At 37.0% G+C, this 17,831-nt stretch overlaps 1 protein-coding gene across 3 annotated transcripts; it reads left to right on the top strand.

Moving 5' to 3' along the window:
• Positions 1-11,838: 11,838 nt before the first annotated feature.
• Positions 11,839-17,730, top strand: LOC104087786 (F-box protein At2g32560). Of its 3 annotated transcripts, XR_011412378.1 has the most exons (6): positions 11,839-13,582; positions 13,682-13,761; positions 14,159-14,337; positions 15,280-15,354; positions 16,138-16,234; positions 16,335-17,298. XR_011412378.1 is itself a non-coding variant. In XM_018767956.3 (5 exons), the coding sequence occupies exons 1-5, from the start codon at positions 12,908-12,910 to the stop codon at positions 16,289-16,291; spliced, it is 1,053 nt and encodes a 350-aa protein (XP_018623472.1). In that variant the 5' UTR covers positions 11,839-12,907; the 3' UTR covers positions 16,292-17,298. The 3 variants fall into 3 exon arrangements, 2 of the variants coding, with proteins under 2 accessions (XP_018623472.1, XP_009590639.1); XM_018767956.3 differs by lacking the exon at positions 16,138-16,234 and having other exon boundaries at positions 16,248-17,298; XM_009592344.4 differs by lacking the exon at positions 16,138-16,234 and having other exon boundaries at positions 11,847-13,582; positions 17,208-17,730.
• The last annotated feature ends 101 nt before the right edge of the window (positions 17,731-17,831 follow it).

Raw genomic sequence — 17,831 nt, 5'->3', positions numbered from 1 at the left:
AGGCGGGCGGGCGGGGGAGCACAGACCGCTACCGCGCAGGCTCATGGACAAGCAGCTGTTGCATATCAGACCTAGGGTGCACTACCCATAGGTGGAGTCCAGCCAGTGGCAGCAGCTACACCTGAGCCCAGGCCAGCTGTAGCCGCGGATCCTCAGAAACTATTGGATAGATGGGCTAGACTATATCCTCCTATCTTCGGGGGTGAACGACATGAGGATCCACAGGATTTCATTGATCGTTGCAAGGATAGACTGTACAACATAAGGATATTGGAATCCCATGGGGTTGATTTTACTACTTTTCAGCTAGAGGGTAGAGCCTGTAGATGGTGGCAGTCTTATGCTCTTGGCAGACCAGCAGATTCTCCTCCCATGACTTGGAACAGGTTCACGCGTATCTTATTGGACAGGTATATTCCACCCTCCCAGAGGGAAGAGTTGCAGTTTCAGTTTGAGCAGCTCCAGCAGGGTCAGATGTTAGTGACCGATTATGATGCGAGGTTTTTCGAATTATCTCGCCATGCACTAATGATACTCCCTACTGAGGCGGAGAGAGTGCGAAGGTTTGTAGCCAGTTTACATACTGGTATTCAGGCCACTATGGCTCGAGAGATTGAGATGGGTACTTCTTATGAGCGAGTTGTGGAGATAGCCCGGAGGATTGAGGGTGTACGTCAGCGGAGCCGAGAGCAGATTATGAGAGATAAGCGGTTCAGGTACTCTGGAGAGTTCAGAGGTGCTCCGTTCGGGGGCAGAGGTCAGTTCGTGAGGGGACAGTCCAGCATACCCCCATATCCAGCACCACCACCTCCTCGAGGTGCTCCAGTGTGACCTTATCTCAGTGCTATCCCAGAGAGTTCTTACCGCCCACCAGCTATTCAGGGTCCTCCCAGTGGGTATTCAGGTCCCCAGGGCCATACACTTAGTCAGCAGCCCATCGCACCGAAGATTTGTTACGAGTGCGGGGATCCCAGTCACATGCAGAGGTTTTGCCCCAGGCTTTGAGGTAGACCAGTACAGCAGGGTCAGCAGCCTATGCTTTCCAGACCAGTTGCTCCACCAGTAGTCCGACCACCCAGAGGTGGAGGACAGGTGGGTAGGGGCCGTCCTAGAGGTGGAAGTCAGCCAGGCGAAGGCCAGACAATTGGCGCTCCAGCTCGGTTCTATGCTTTTCCGGATAGACCAGATGCAGAGGCCTCAGATGCTGTGATTACGGGTATTATTTCTGTTTGTGGCAAAGAGGCCTCAGTATTATTTGATCCAGGATCTATGTATTCATATGTGTCATCTCTATTTGCTCTATTCCTGGGTGTTTCTCGTGAGTCCTTGAGTACTTCTGTATATGTGTCCACTCATGTGAGAGATTCTATTATTGTGAACCAGATCTACCGGTCCTGTATTATTACATTCTGTGGTTATGAAACTAAAGCAGATCTCCTATTTCTTGAGATGACCGATTTTGAAATTATTCTGGGCATGGACTGGTTATCTCCATATCATGCTATTCTAGATTGTCATGCCAAGACTGTTACCTTGGCTATTCCAGCATTGCCTAAGCTGGAGTGGAAAGGTTCGCCTATTAGTTCATTTAATCGAGTTATTTCTTTTATAAAGGCTCAACACATGGTTGAGAAGGGTTGTTTGGCTTATCTAGCCTATGTTCGGGATACTACTGCAGAGACTCTGGCTATTGATTCAGTGCCTGTAGTTCGGGATTTCCCCGATGTATTCCCGCCAGATCTTCCAGGTATGCCACCTGATCGTGATATTGATTTCTGTATTGACTTGGCTTTAGATACCCAGCCTATATCTATCCCACCGTATCGCATGGCTCCAAAAGAATTGAAAGAATAGCTTGAAGAGTTACTAGCCAAAGGGTTCGTCAGACCGAGTGTATCGCCTTGGGGTGCACCAGTATTATTTGTGAAAAAGAAGGATGGAACAATGCTGATGTGTATTGATTATCGCCAATTGAACAAAGTCACTATTAAGAACAAGTACCCGTTGCCGCGTATTGATGATCTATTTGACCAGTTGCAGGGTGCTAGGGTATACTCTAAGATCGACTTGAGGTCGGGGTACCATCAGTTGAAGATTCAGGATTTGAATGTTCCGAAGACTGCTTTCCGTACTAGATATGGTCATTATGAGTTTATGGTAATGTCTTTTGGTTTAACTAATGCCCCAACAACATTTATGGATCTGATGAATAGGGTATTCATGCCATATATTGATTTGTTTGTCATTGTCTTCATTGATGACATATTAATCTATTCGCGCAGTAAGGAGAAACATGAGCAGCATATGAGATTAGTGCTTCAGACATTGCGGGAACAAAAGCTATATGCTAAGTTCTCTAAATGTGAGTTCTGGCTTGAGTCTGTAGCATTTTTTGGACATATTGTATCGGGCGAAGGTACTAAAGTTGATCCCAAAAAGATTGAGGCAGTTCAGAATTGGCATCGTCCCACTTTGGCGACTGAGATCAGGAGTTTTCTGGGTTTGGCAGGTTATTATCGTCGGTTCGTGGAAGGTTTTTCATCTATTGCAGCACCTTTGACCAAATTAACCCAGAAGGGTGCCCTATTCCGATGGTCCGATAATTGTGAAGTGAGCTTTCAGAAGCTCAAGACATCATTGACTACAACACCAGTGGCAGTGTTGCCTTCCGGTTCGGGGATGTATACAGTGTATTGCGACGCTTCGCGCGTTGGCTTTGGTTGTGTATTGATGCAGGAAGGGCAAGTTATTGCATATGCTTCACGTCAGTTGAAGCCCCACGAAAAGAATTATCCGGTACATGATTTGGAGTTAGCTGCGATTGTTCACGCTCTTAAGATTTGGAGGCATTATCTTTATGGGGTGTCTTGTGAAGTTTACACTGATCATCGCAGTTTGCAGCATTTGTTCAAGTAGAGGGACCTAAATTTGAGACAGCGCAGATGGCTGGAGTTACTAAAAGATTATGATATTACTATCTTGTATCATCCGGGCAAAGCAAATGTGGTTGCAGATGCCTTGAGCAGAAAGGCAGAGATTATGGGTAGTTTGTTTTTCATTTCAGCAGAGGAAAGGCCATTAGCCTCAGATATTCAGTCCTTGGCTAACATACTTGTGAGGCTGGATATTTCAGAGCCCAGCCGAGTTCTTGCATGTGTTGTGGCCCAATCTTCACTATTGGAGCAGATCAAGGCTCGCCAGTATGATGACCCACACCTGGTGGTTCTTTGTGAAACGGTACTACGAGGTGATACCAAGAAAGTTACTATTAGAGCGGATGGTGTTCTGCGACTCCAGGATCGTCTATGTGTTCCTAATGTGGATGGGCTAAGGAAAAAGATCCTGGAAGAGGCACACAGTCGATATTCTATTCATCCAGGTGCTACTAAGATGTATCGTGACTTGAGGCAACATTATTGGTGGCGACGAATGAAAAAGGACATAGTTGAGTATGTAGCTCGGTGTCTAAATTGCCAGCAAGTTAAATATGAGCACCAGAGGCCAGTGGCCTACTCCAACAGATGACCATACCAGAGTGAAAATGGGAACGAATTACTATGGATTTTGTAGTTGGGTTGCCGCGGACCTTGAGGAAGTTTGATGCAGTTTGGGTGATTATTGACAGGTTGACCAAGTCAGCACATTTTATTCCTGTTGTGACTACGTATACTTCAGAGAGGTTGGCCCAGATTTATATTCAGGAGATAGTTCGGTTGCACGGTGTGCTAATTTCCATCATATCAGATAGAGGCCCTCAGTTTACTTCATATTTCTGGAGAGCAGTACAGAGTGAGTTGGAGACCCATGTAGAGCTCAGCACAGCCTTTCATCCGCAGACCGATGGACAGTCAGAGAGGACAATTCAGATTTTGGAGGATATGCTTAGAGCATGTGTGATTGACTTTGGAGGTCAGTGGGATCGTTTCCTGCCTTTGGCCGAGTTTGCTTATAATAACAGTTACCAATTCATTATCGAGATGGCTCCATTTGAGGCTTTATATGGTCGGCGATGTCGTTCACCTATCGGATGGTTTGAGCCACGTGAGGCTAAGTTATATGGTACTGATTTGGTAAGGGATGCCTTGGAAAAGGTAAAGTTGATTCAGTAGCGACTTCGTACAGCACAGTCCAGACAAAAGAGTTACGCGGATCAGAAAGCGCGTGATATATCATTTATGGTAGGTGAAAAAGTTCTCTTGAAGGTTTCGCCGATGAAGGGAATTATGAGATTTGGGAAGAAGGGCAAGTTGAGCCCAAGGTTTATAGGCCCATTTGAGGTGTTGAAACGAGTTGGGGAGGTTGCTTATGAGCTTGCCTTGCCTCCCAGCCTATCGGGAGTTCATCCGGTTTTTCACGTATCTATGCTCCAGAAGTATCATGCCGACCTATCACATGTGTTAGACTTCAGCACAGTTCAGCTAGATAATAGCTTGGGTTATGAAGAGGAGCCTATTGCCATTGTTGATAAACAGGTTAGCCAGTTGAGATCCAAGAGGATTTCTGCGGTAAAAGTCCAGTGGAGGGGCCAACCAGTCGAGGAAGTGACTTGGGAGACCGAGGAAAACATGCGGAGCAGATATTCAGACTTATTCAACACTTCAGGTATAATTCTAAACCCGTTCGAGGACGAACGTTTGTTTAAGAGGCGGAGAATGTAATGACCCAACCGGTTATTTTAACTTTTAGAACCCCGTTCTCTAAAATAAAACTTTCCGTAGGTGCTTGTAATGATTTATGACTTGCGGGGATGGTTGGTTGGGGATTTGGAAGTGTTTGAGGTGAAACCGGAACACTTGGTTCCTTAAGTTGGCCTTAAAGTGCTAAGTTTGACTTCGGTCAACATTTTGAGAAAACAACCCCGGAATAGAATTTTGATGATTCAAACAGCTCCGTATGGTGATTTTGGACTTAGGAACGTGATCGGAATTTTATTTGGAAGTCCGTAGTGAAATTAGGCCTGAAATGGCTAAAATAGGAATTTAAAGTTTGAAAGTTTGACCGGGGAGTTGACTTTTTGATACCGGAGTCGGAATCCAGTTCCGAAAATTTTCATAGCTCCATTATGTAATTTATGACTTGTGTGTAAAATTTGAGGTTAATCGGAGTTGATTTGATAGGTTCCGACATTGAATGTAGAAGTTGAAAACTCTTAGTTTCATTAAAGCTTGAATTGGGGTATGATTCATGGTTTTAGCGTTGTTTGATGTGATTTAGAGGTTCGAATAAGTTCGTATGATATTTTAGGACTTGTTGGTATATTTGGTTGAGGTCACGAAGGCCTCGGGTGAGTTTCGGATGGTTAACGGATCAAAAATTTAAGTTAAAAAGCCGCTGCAATTTTTCCTCTTTTGTTGGACATTCTGGGCTATGATCGAGCCTAGATATCGAGCCAGATATCGAGCCCAGGTATCGAGCCCAGGGTTGACGAGGTACATGCTCGAGCTAGTGTATCGAAGCCATGATCGAAGGTCCAGCTCGAGGGCCATGATCGAAGGCAAGGCTCGAGGCCAGGATCGAGACCCAAGATCGAGGGTCACAATCGAAGGCTCAAGCTCGATGCCATGATTGAGGCTATGATCGAAGGCCCAACCTCGATACCCTGATCGAGGCCATGACTGAGGTCCAGGCTCGAGCCTGTGATCGAAGCCGCGATCGAAGGCAAGGCTCGAGGGCATGATCGAAGGTATGGCTCGAGGACTAGGATCGAGACCCAAGCTCGATGCCCTGATCAAAGGCCCAACCTCGATGCCCTAATCGAAGGCACATGTTCGATGCCGCGATCGAGGCCCAGTTCGAGGACCAGTTCCGAAGGCTGCTGGGCAGTTTTATAAAAAGAGGGCATTCGTCCCATTTGCCATTTTTGGCGAACTTGAGCTTGAGCAGAGGCGACTTTTGGTAGATTTTCAAGGGAAAAACATTGGGGTAAGTGATTCTAACTCGAATTTGATCAATATACACGAATATATCATTATTTTCACAATTTAATTAGTGTTTTGAGATTGAAACTTGGAAAAAGTTTAGAAATCTCATAGAAACGAAATTTTGAGATTTCGGTATCGATTCGGAGTCGGATTTGAGTGAAACTAGTATGGTTGGACTCGTAATTGAATGGGTTGTCAGATTTCATAACTTTCGCCGGATTCCGAGATGTGGGTCCCGCGGGCGAATTTTTAATTAATTTCGGATCTTTTTTTTAAAATGTAGTATTTTCTTATAGAATTGATTCCTATAATATTTAGTGATTGTATCGAATTATTTTGGCTAGATTCGAGCCAGACGGAGTTGGATAATCGTAGAAAAGGCCTTATAGTGGATTAAATTGGAGCAAGACGAGGTAAGTCTCTTGTCTAATCTTGTGAGGGGGAAATTACCTCATAGGTGATTAAGATTAAATAATTGTTGCTAATTGTGGGGGCTACATACGCACGAGGTGATGAGAGTCCATGCGTAGCTACTATTAATGCTAAAGTCCGTGTAGTTTAGGACTCAAAGCATGTATTACTTGTGTAAATTGTATTCTTTGATTAATTAATATCAATTGATATATATATGAATATATTGTGAATTGTTTGATAAAGATATTAAAGGATGAAAATCTCATAGGCTTGATTTCTATTTAAATCAATTAATTGTCAAAAGAAATTGTTCTCCTTCCAAATTTATCTTATAATAAACATACTGTCCTTCCGGAGGCACATAAGAAAATGACCTCCATTCTTGTGGAGTGGGCCGAACGCCTCGGTAGGATAGATGTATCTATGGATCGCGCCGCACGTCCCTCGGCAGTGTACACGATACTCTGGATCGGGCCGTACGTCCTCGGCAGAAATCGTGCTTAATAATAATAATTACAGGATACTTTAATAATTTATTTCAGCTTGAGAAGCTAATTAATAAATTGGAAAATCCTTGGACTTTAATGAATTATTATTCTTGCTTGTTTATGGAATTAATTGTTACTCCTGTAAATGAGATTTAAATTGATAAATTGGATTTTTTCTGAATTGAAGGAATTTAATTAATATATTGAGAATTGTTACATTTGAAGGAATTTGATTATCTCTGTTGATTAAACAAATTATTGTAAATTCTGTAAATTATGCTGATTTAAATATTCTAGATATATTTCAGTTATTATTATTGACCCATAGTGAGTGTCAAAGTCGGCCATCTCGTCTCTACCATTTCGAGATTAGGCTTGATACTTACTGGGTACACGTTGTTTACGTACTCATACTACACTTGCTGCACTTTTTGTGCAGGATCTGAGACAGGTACTAGTGGAGGACCTATCATCACATACCCACGTCATCCCGATGCATAGTGGTGAGCTGCCTTTCTGAGCCGTTCTGCAGCTACCAGTGTCTCTTCTTATATTTATATTCTGTCTATTTCATTTCAGACAGTATTTGGAGTTTTGTATAATCTACTAGATGCTCATGCACTTATGACACCGGGTCTTGGCACACACACATTGGTAGAAGTTGGTATTTTATTATTTTCTTGGAATAAAAGTTTAATCAATGTACGTATGACTTATTAGTTGGCTTGCCTAACTGTAGTATTGAGCGCCATCACGACCTATAGGTGAAATTGGATCGAGACAGCTGACTTAAGAAAAAGTGAAATTTATTTGGAAAAAACTTTAACCAAATTTTATGTCCAAATGGGCCCTATATATGTTCTACCATGACATTTTCAAAGTGGCTGTGTTCTATACTACACTAAATGGCATATCTAGACATTAGTGGCTATATTACACTAAATATAGCTGCAAACGGGTTATTTATTAACATGGTTAATAACATAATTAGATAGACCTTTAGTACTCTCTCTGTATTCTACGCGAAGAAATCAGAAATAGTCTGATTTACCACTGCTAATTGAAAATTAGCCATAATTTCAAAAATAATTAAAATTTAGCTACTTTTTCAACTAAAACACACATAAAAATCGGAAAAATTCCAGCATAATATGGTGGAGTTCGAATTTTTTATATATGAGATTCCATCATAATGAGGTGGAATTCATAATGTGCTAGAGTTCCAATATAATATGCTCGCAGTTTATATGCAGGAGTTCCATAATCCAACATGTTATGCTGAAACTTTCTGTGTTTCAGTTAAGGTACTTATGTTCATATTTTATCTCCGCCTTAAATAGCGACTACTTTTCAATAGATTTACAAACACTGACTATTTTTCAATAATCGCCGTTATGCTATGCCATTTTGGCCATATTCTACCTTGTGAAAAACTTAAATAAAACTATATTAAGTTCTTGATGTCATAATAGCGTGTGAGAAAAAGCTAACACGTTGGGTAGTTCAGATACAAAGTGGAGTTGCATGACAAATATAATTATTGAGATATAAGATATGGTTGGTGGGATAATAAATTGATATATCACCAATAAATAAATTAAAGAATAATTGTATTCACACGAACGAGTATAGATCTAAGATGTTAGCAAGATCTTTCGTGTTGCTTCCTAAGATTTAGGCTGGCAACAGCAAGTCCAAATAATTGCAAATTAAATTTCACATGAATATTTTTTTAAAAATAATTTTATCCAAACATTGTATTCATTAAACGATACAATACAATATAATACAATATAATACGATACATCATAAAACGATATGTAACAACCATCCAAACAAGCTGTTAGCGTTAACATACTTATGACTTTCTCTTAACAAATAGGAAAATATTTAAGTTTAGTGTTGAAAAAGTTAAAATCATAAGATAAGGGTAAATTTCACAAACGGTCATATAGCTATAATTTTTTTCACCAAAGTCATATAACTTTGTTTTCTCACACAAAAATCGTATAACTATGTCTTTTTTTACTAACTCACACAAAAATCATAGTGATCGAAAAATATAAATTTTCAGTAGTATTTTCTTATTTTGTGATTTTTATTTTTTATTTTCAGTCTAATAAATAATAATCCAATTAAAATTGGGATGACCCAACTCGACCTGGCCCACCCGACCCATATATATATATATATATATATATATATATATATATATATATATATATATATATATATATATATATATATATATATAATAAAAATAATACTAAATGTGAATAGTAAATTCTTCAAAATATGATACTTCTATCTTCTTCTTTTTTCAAGAGTTTTATTGAAATTGATAACTTTTTCATTTCAAGTGTTGTCTAATTATACGTTTTATTTCTTTATTTTTGTGTTAGAAACTCATGCATTCCGAACTAAGTTTTTTATGGGGGAAGAATTAACTTTTCGTATTATTTTAACTTGCATATATGGTTATTGGGTCAGGCTCGGTTGGGTCATTCCTATTTTAAGAAAAAAATATAAAATTAACTGACTGGTCGAAACTAATGGCATTGCTAGCCAAAATATATATAGAATGTGTATGTTATATGTATATAATACACACATATATAAAAAATATTTTATCGGCTATTATTTTTGGGAGGGCTAAAAATATACTCATATTTTTCCTATTTTTATTGGGTAATTATTAATTAGACCGAAAATAAAAAATAAAAAAACATAAAGCAAGAAAATATTTATTTTTTAACCTCTATGATTTTTATGTGAGTTAGTGAAAGATTTATGATTTTTGTGTGAGAAAACAACATTATATGACTTTTGTGAAAAAAAAATCATAGTTATATGATTTTTGTGTGAGAAAACAAAATTATATGACTTTGGTGAAAAAAGTCATAGTTATATATAAATTTGTGAAATTTACCCCATAAGATAATACTCTTTCTTTGAATTTGTATTTCACTATAGTACTCATTATAGTATAAGTTTTAATCGCATAATATCTACGATATAATTTTATGAGGTAATTGTTTCAAATTACTTATGATTTTAGTCACGATGACAAACTTGTATTCATTTTCTCCATTAGAATTATTTATATTTAACAAAATAAGGATATAATTTTGGTCATATTTTACTTGTTTTTAATATTTCACAAAGGGAGTTTAGAAAAGATGATTTTTTTTCATAAGAAAGAGGTTGACTTTGACTGCTTTTTTGAATTTTGATTGGAGAGTACGAAATTTTGATGGATTAATTGAATAGTTCCCTTTTGACTTTCTTGTTTCTTACAAATCTTGCTTACTAGGGGCATTTCTCGTTCTTTTCCCTCTAAGTTAATCAATCAAGGTCATAAAAAAATTTAGTGTAATCTCGCAAGTAACGTTTAAAACGAGTAGTGTGTATATACACATTACCCTTACCTTGTAAAAATAGAAATATTGTTATATTAATTAAATAAACAATAAATTATTTTCTTATTTTAGACAATAAATGTAAACCCGAACAATCCTACAATAAACGAAGAAAGAAACTAATATAAGAGTACACTTAATCATAAAAGATCACCACCGTTAGTCAAAGTTTTGAGTTCGAGCTACGAAAATAGAGAAATCATTGGTAGAAAATGAGTATTATTTTTAATAATTTTTACACGGCACAAATTTTTTTCTTTCACCATGCAGCATAAATTTGAATTAATGAAATCAATGGCTAAAAAACATCATATAGTTATACACAAAAATCATAAAAGAGCCTTAGACTTGATATAAGATAAAGTCTATATAGTATATATAGACAGCATATATTGTAGCTAAGTTTTTTTTTTTCTGTTTTGAAACCAAATAGGAGTACATATTCTTGCTTGCATTGGCCAACAAACCCAAAAAAGGAAACAAAATTCACGATTGGTTTTGGTGGAATTAGGCATATAAGTTCATCAATCTTGTTGTAGCTGTAGATGAGCTACACTCTCACCTTTCAATTATTATTATTATTATTATTATTATTATTATTATTATTATTATTATTATTATTATTATTATTATTATTATTGTTATTATTAGTGCAACAGTAAAAATTATCGCTGTTAGAGCTAGAGATCATGAATTTTCTGGCAAAATTACAAGCTAAGACTATTTACATAAGACTTATAGTCTGTTTGGCCAGACTTCTTCAAGCCAAAAATACTTTTTTTTAAAAGTATTTTTTTTCAAAGTTGAAGTGTTTGGCCAAGCTTTTAGAGGGAAAAAACGTACTTTTGAGTAGAAGCAGAAGTAGAAAAAAATAGTTTCTCTCCAAAAATACTTTTTTGAAAAGCAATTTTGAGAAAAATACACTTAGAATAAGTTTTTAAAAGCTTGACAAAACACCAATTGCTGCTCAGAAGTGCCTTTTAAGTAAATTAGCCAAAAGCAAATTGCTTCTCACCAAAAGTACATGAACTTTCTCGTACTCGCACATGATGGAACTTAGGTTCTGTTTGGCCATAAAAAAAAAATACTTTTTTCGATTTTTTTTTACTTTTTTTCGGAATCAGTATTTTGCCATGAAAAGCACAAGTTTCACTTGAAATTGAATTTTGAAATTTTTAGGAAATTTAAAAAGCTCCAAAAAGATGTCTTTCAAAATTTTACTTTAAACCACGTACAAAAATTTGAAAACAGCTCCAAATTGTATTCATGTCCAAACACAACTTTAATTTTTAAATACAATTTTTACTTGAAATTTTTTTTCATTTTTTTTTTCCGGAATTTCACAATTCTTATATCCAAACGTCCACTTAATGCACCAAATTGCATTTGTTATTATTATTGTTATTGTTACTTTTATAATTTTGCATCATAGAATAACACATAATACTACCAACAATTGCATTTACTGGTTTAGCCGCTATTTCCTCCCACTTGTGTGTATGTTAGTTAGTAGTAACCAATAGGGGTGTTGTGTTTTGGGCGGTGCTACTTGCTGTGGGAGAGCAAATCCAAAACTTTTGCATTGAAATCCACAAAATAACAAAATAAAACTAACCAATCCATAAGCTTCTCTTCAACTATAAACCACACATTTCAGCTTTCTTGTTTTTGCCTTGTTTTCATTGGTTCTTTGCTCAACTTACCATTTCTTGTCCCTTACTTCCAAGAAATAGTGAGAAAAATAAAGGGTAGTGGTCAATTTTTTTTGTTTTTTGTTTTTTGTGATGAAGAATTTAGGTGGATGATTGAAAAGGGACAACCCCACTTGTTTAAAACTTCCATACTTCAATCATCCATTATTGTTTTTTACATTCATCTCCATATTTTCTTCTTCATTTGCCTTTGTATAATTACCTCAATTGGGAGTCTAAATAAATAAAATCACATAGTTTTGGTTTTTCAATATACAATCTTTGATTTTTTCAAGAAAGAGGTTGGTGACCTTTGTTTGTTCCCCATAAATTTGTACTATAAAAAGTTGGTATTTTTGATAAAAGGAGGGGTCTTTGTATCTGGACTTATCTCCTACTTTTTTCATCATTTGGGGATTTTTCCAGGTGTCAGAGACCCATATCAGATCTGTTTTCCCATCTTAGAATACAATAAAAGAAAAAAAAAATCCAATCTTTATTGTGTATATGAACTGATCTTGCACTCTCTACTGGATTATTGATATGGGAATTTGAGAACAACATAAATAGAGGAGAAGTATTCCACTTTCCTTTTGCTGTTGTGTCTAAATTTATGTGACCACTTATCCTTTGTTTTATTTCTTTTTGCTCATAAGAGTAAAAGGATTGTGTATATAGTAATAGATTTTATTTAGTTAAAGCTTTGTTTTTAGTCAATCTTGTTAGACTTGTGGTGAGGCCCACTCTTTGTTTTGGTGGGCTTCATCAAACCAATAGAAGGATAAAACCTGTATTTTTGGAAGGGATTGGTGGGGATCCCCTTTATCTCCTTTTTAAGTAGAGTTGTAGTTTAATAATTGTTATATAGTAGGAAGAAAGAGTAAAAGCAAATGAGTTTCTATTTATTTACCTAACTTTTGATCTTCTCCCCACATGATTTATGCTTAAATTGAATCATCAAAAACCTTTTTCAAATGCTTTTCTTATTGATAACTTGCTTCACCTTCATCACTTTCCTTTATAAGTCTCTTTCCCTTAAACCACTTCCCTTATGGAGTTCTGAGGTCAGATTGTTATCAATCTATTTTTGGAAAGATTTCTTGATTTTGAAACCTTTCAAGAAAGGATTTTTGGAAGCTGGTTTTATCCCTTTTATTATTTCAAGAATGTCACTTAGGAGAAAGAGTTTCAGCTCTAGAGTAGAGAATGTTGATCGAAATTCAGAAATGTCTGTTCTTGATTTGCCTGAATTGGCTTTGGATTGTATTCTTGAGAGGCTCCCCCCTGAGGGACTTTGCAATATGGCCAGTGTTTGTAGTTTTCTGAAAGAGAAATGCAAAAGTGATTATCTTTGGGAAAGACATATGAAAGAAAAATGGGGTAGAGTTATTGGACCTGCTGCTTATAGGGAATGGCAGTGGCGTATTGCTTCAAGAAATGATTCAAGTTTCTTTAACCAAGCTAAACAAAGAGGTTTTATGACTTACCTCTCTCAGTTTTGGCCTATTTCATTAGTTAGTAGATCTAATTCTAGCATTAGTAGTATCAAGAAAAAACATACCCCACCACCTGTTGATTCAGTTATGTCTTGGTATCTTGCTCTTGAATCTGGCAAGTTTTGGTTCCCTGCTCAAGTTTACAATCGAGAGGTATCATCAAATTTCTTCCTTCAAATCTTCAGTTTGAATCGTTTCCTTTTGTGAAATGTAACTGTTAATAAGATTATTTTCTCTGTTTCTAATTTGCAGAATGGGCATGTTGGTTTTATGCTATCTTGCTATGATGCTGAGCTTAGCTATGATCTAAGAACTGACACTTTCCAGGCTAGGTAATTGGAAATATATACTCACAAATCTTGATTCTTAAATGTCTCTCCTCTTTTTGTGGGCTAAAACCAGTGGAATTGTCATTGTAAGCCGTGTCGGAGCCATAAATTTCACTAATAGGTGTCAAAATATAAAGAAGTTAAATACACGAAGAGGCTAATTAGGGGAGTAACATATAGTATATATACATGAAAATAATTTTTTGACCTAGCTATACATTGTAATTTTCCGGCTTTGTCCACTGACTCCGGCCACTGATTGTAAGTTAGATATAAGTTCCTGTTACTTTCCTTTTTGCTACATATGAAATTAGAAGTTCAAGAAATGCTTTTCTTGTTGTAATAATATATGTAAATGAGTTGTGAAAAATTAGTTTTGTTTCTATAATTTATTTTGCAGATATCCTCCACATGGAAGGAGGGCAATTGCAATAGAGACAGGTGTAACATGGGATAGATTAAGAGCTCCCCCTCTTGATACTTCTCCACATGATCTTTATATCTCTGATTGCTTAACTGAATTATGCCCTGGTGATCACATTGAGATTCAATGGAGAAGAAACAAAGAATTTCCTTATGGTTTGTTCCTCCATTAACTCTTCCAACATTCTCTACCATTTTCATTCTTTTTGATTTAGTGTAATTTTTTGCCATACTGTATTTTGGTCTAAGGGAGCTTTGGTGTAAACGGGTAAAGTTGCTGCCATGTGATCAGAACGTCACATGTTCGAGCCGTGGAAACAGCCTCTTGCAGAAATGTAGGGTTAGGCTGTGTACAATAGACCCTTGTGGTCCGGCCCTTCTCCGAACCTTGCGCATAGCGGAAGCTTAGTGCACCGGACTGTCCTTTATTTTATTTTGGTGAAGTCAGCTACTATTCTAATGTTCCTTAATTGTGGATGATGTGTTACAAAACAAACTTCCTGGTAGTATCTAGGAAAGAGGACTAATCCTAGTCCTATTTCCAACTTGTTAGAATCTTTTTCTTTTTTTCAAGTAAGGTCCCCTTCTCTTGATCTCCCAAAACGTGTTCAACTGTTAAGCCTGCCTTAATTGACCACAACTTTTTGATGGACATAGTGGAACTTTTTCACTATTGATGAATTTGGGGATATATTTTCAGCAGTACATGTTGGGTGTGCTATGAACAGTTAATTCCTAGTTCCTACTCATCTCTTCCATTGTATATGATCTTATGATTAATGAAATGTCATGAAATATTCAAATTACAAGCTCTAAAGATTCTTTTGGTACGTGTAAAAAGCCAATCGCGGTCAGTATAAAATGAATTGGAGAAAGTCATTGTTTTTCAAATGGAAGGTGGCCAGTCTTTCTTGTTTGGTAGAAAGTTGCATCAGTTGATCAACAAAAACTTAGGATTCCTATTTTTTGATTTGAGTCCACTGTCAATTTCTTTCTAGGAAACGTGACTTACTTTGATTGGTGTTTGAATCTTGAAGATATGAACAAATCTATCTTTTGGTTTTGCAATCTTTGAATTTTTGGGGCATACTTTTGCAGGCTGGTGGTATGGTATTGTAGGCCACTTGGAAACATGTGATGGAAATGAGTTTTACTGCCGTTGTCATGATAGTGGTGAGTTATTTCCCCTTTCACATCTACTATAGCTAGTAGTGATTTTTAGCCATATACTTTTACACTAAGTTGGAGAATCTAGTCTGTAGCTTTACTTACCACTTATCTGTCAACTGTCTTATTAAACGAGCTAAAATCCAAGATTTAGCTATATACTTGTACACCACTAACTCCATTACTAAACGGGCCAAAATTCAAGAAACGTAAACATCAGTTCCCGTTCGCGCATGTCAAATTCAAGATCACAAGTCTCATTTGTGGTCCACTATTAGAACAACAAGACATATATTATGGTTAGATCGATATTATTGTTGTTATTAACCATCCGAAGAAAGGGTGGACCTACAAAAGCTTGTGGACTTGCCTAGTTGTTTACATTCAAGATTTTCGTACACACATGTATAGGAGAGACATCTTAGCTGTGAATATAATTTGAGTATGACACATTACTTGTTTGTAGTCTACGTGCTTTACATCTTTAAATTTTTTTGATGAAATTGTCAATTCATCCTTATCGAAGATAGCCTTGGCGTAACTGGTAAAGTTGCCTCCATGTGACTAGCAGGTCACGGGTTCGAGCCGTGAAAACAGTTTATTGTAGAAATGCAGGGTAAAGCTACGTATCTATTGTAGTCTGGCCCTTCCCTGTACCCTGTGCATAGCGGGAGCTTAGTGTACCGATCTGTTCTCTTTTGTCAATTGTTCATTATCACAAAATAAACCTTTTCTTCCCTTCATTTTGCATGTGGGCCCATCTTTTATGCCACACAATTGGTCCCCAAGACAAAGTCCTATTCAGTTTGTCATCTTTTCTTCCAACATGATCATAAGTGCCGTCTCAGTGGAGCATATTTAATGATAACCAAACTGAAAGAGACTTGTAATTCTCTCAGCCTATGATTCTTTCTTATGGAGCTGGAATTATTCTGCCTTTTAATATTGAGATTATTGTATTGATCCAAGATTTTTTATTTTCTCAGTCTTACTATTCTTGGATCAACTGATATTGGTGAATCCTAAAGTCCTAGTTTCACATTTAGTACACCAGCATGCATTGCTTCAAACACTACTCTCTTTTTGTGAAGTTTGTCAAGATCTTTCATAATTCAAAAGATTAACTTCTGCCCCTAACTCTACATCCATTAAATATTACATAGATTTTAAACTCATCTTTTAGTAATAGTAGGAAGGGGAGCCTTGGCGTAACTAGTAATGTTGTTGCCACGTGACCAAGAGGTCACGGGTTCAAGCCGTGGAAACAACCTCTTGCAGAAATGCAGGGTAATGTTGCGTACAATAGACCCTTGTGGTCCAGTCGGCCCTTCCTCGAACCCTGCGCATAGCGGAAGTTTAGTGTACCGGACTGCCACCATTTAGTAATAGTAGCAAGCAAACTATAATAAATGTACATTCACTTTGAACACCTTCTGTCAGTTGAGAAGATCTCCTAAAAAATGGATAAGTCCTCAAGCCTTCATTTAATCCATCAAAAACTGTTCTTCATTTTTAAGTCAGCTATACGAATCATCTATATCTATTTCGCTCTAAGGCCTCATTTAGCCAAGTTCTCTCTTTCAATTAGTTGAAACTTGATGTAAGGTTTCAAAGGTGTAATATCTCACATTGTAAATGAAAAACGGGTCGGGGGAATGGAGTAACAAGAGGATTACATACTCTAGCAGATATGAACTGTTCTAAGGAAAAATCAATTCAGTACTAGAAAACTAATACTATATATCTTTGATCTTATGAACCACTACAGCGCCAATGTGATCCCTTTTAATCTTGCTACTCGAAACTTTTTCGTTCTAGTGTGTTGTCATGGTTTCTGAATATCAATGTGGTACCTGCAGATACTGTAATTCTAGAGTTCAATCAATATACTCCTGGATCGCGGTGGAGAACAACAACCATTGATAGGAAAGATCATCGCGAAGAAGGAAATGAAGCTGATGGATTTTATGGAGGAATTCGGAAGCTTCAGAGCAACGAAGAGATTTCTATGTGGAGACACCTCTGGCCAACCGATGCGTTGGAGTAAGTTGAAAAAGAGTATTTGGAAGTTACTCGCTTAATGCTTCACTGTTGTTGGCAAAAAGATCACCATTACAAAAGCTCATTTGTTCCTTCAGAATGTGAAATAGTTACACAAGAACTTAGAAGTTCACTTCCACTAGCATTTTCAGTGCCTTTTTTCAGTCATGTCTATTGTTTGTGATCAGTGGGGGAGTTAGAAGAGGTTGTTTTGATACTGCAGAGATTGCCTTATTTGCTTCTTCACAAGTCCAAATTGTTTGTAAAATAATTACCACGTTTACAGATTGATTTGTTTAGTGAATCTATTAAAGCTTTAGTATAGCTTCTTGTACTAAGAAATTAGATTCTTGATTTATCTCTTACCACCTTTATGGTTTCTTTTGATCAATGAAAGGATAGATGCTTAGTTATATATATATATAAAGAAAAAAAAGGAGCTA

The sequence above is a fragment of the Nicotiana tomentosiformis genome, chromosome 11, assembly GCF_000390325.3.
Source record: "Nicotiana tomentosiformis chromosome 11, ASM39032v3, whole genome shotgun sequence".
NCBI classification, from domain to species: domain Eukaryota; kingdom Viridiplantae; phylum Streptophyta; class Magnoliopsida; order Solanales; family Solanaceae; genus Nicotiana; species Nicotiana tomentosiformis.
This window is presented reverse-complemented; position numbering and strand designations above follow the sequence as displayed.

Coding starts and splice junctions, on each gene's coding strand:
- LOC104087786 (XM_009592344.4), top strand. CDS start 12,908: ATGCTTTTCTTATTGATAACTTGCTTCACCTTCATCACTTTCCTTTAT. Junction 13,762..14,158: donor ACTGACACTTTCCAGGCTAG/GTAATTGGAAAT, acceptor TTTATTTTGCAG/ATATCCTCCACATGGAAGGA. Junction 14,338..15,279: donor AAACAAAGAATTTCCTTATG/GTTTGTTCCTCC, acceptor ATACTTTTGCAG/GCTGGTGGTATGGTATTGTA.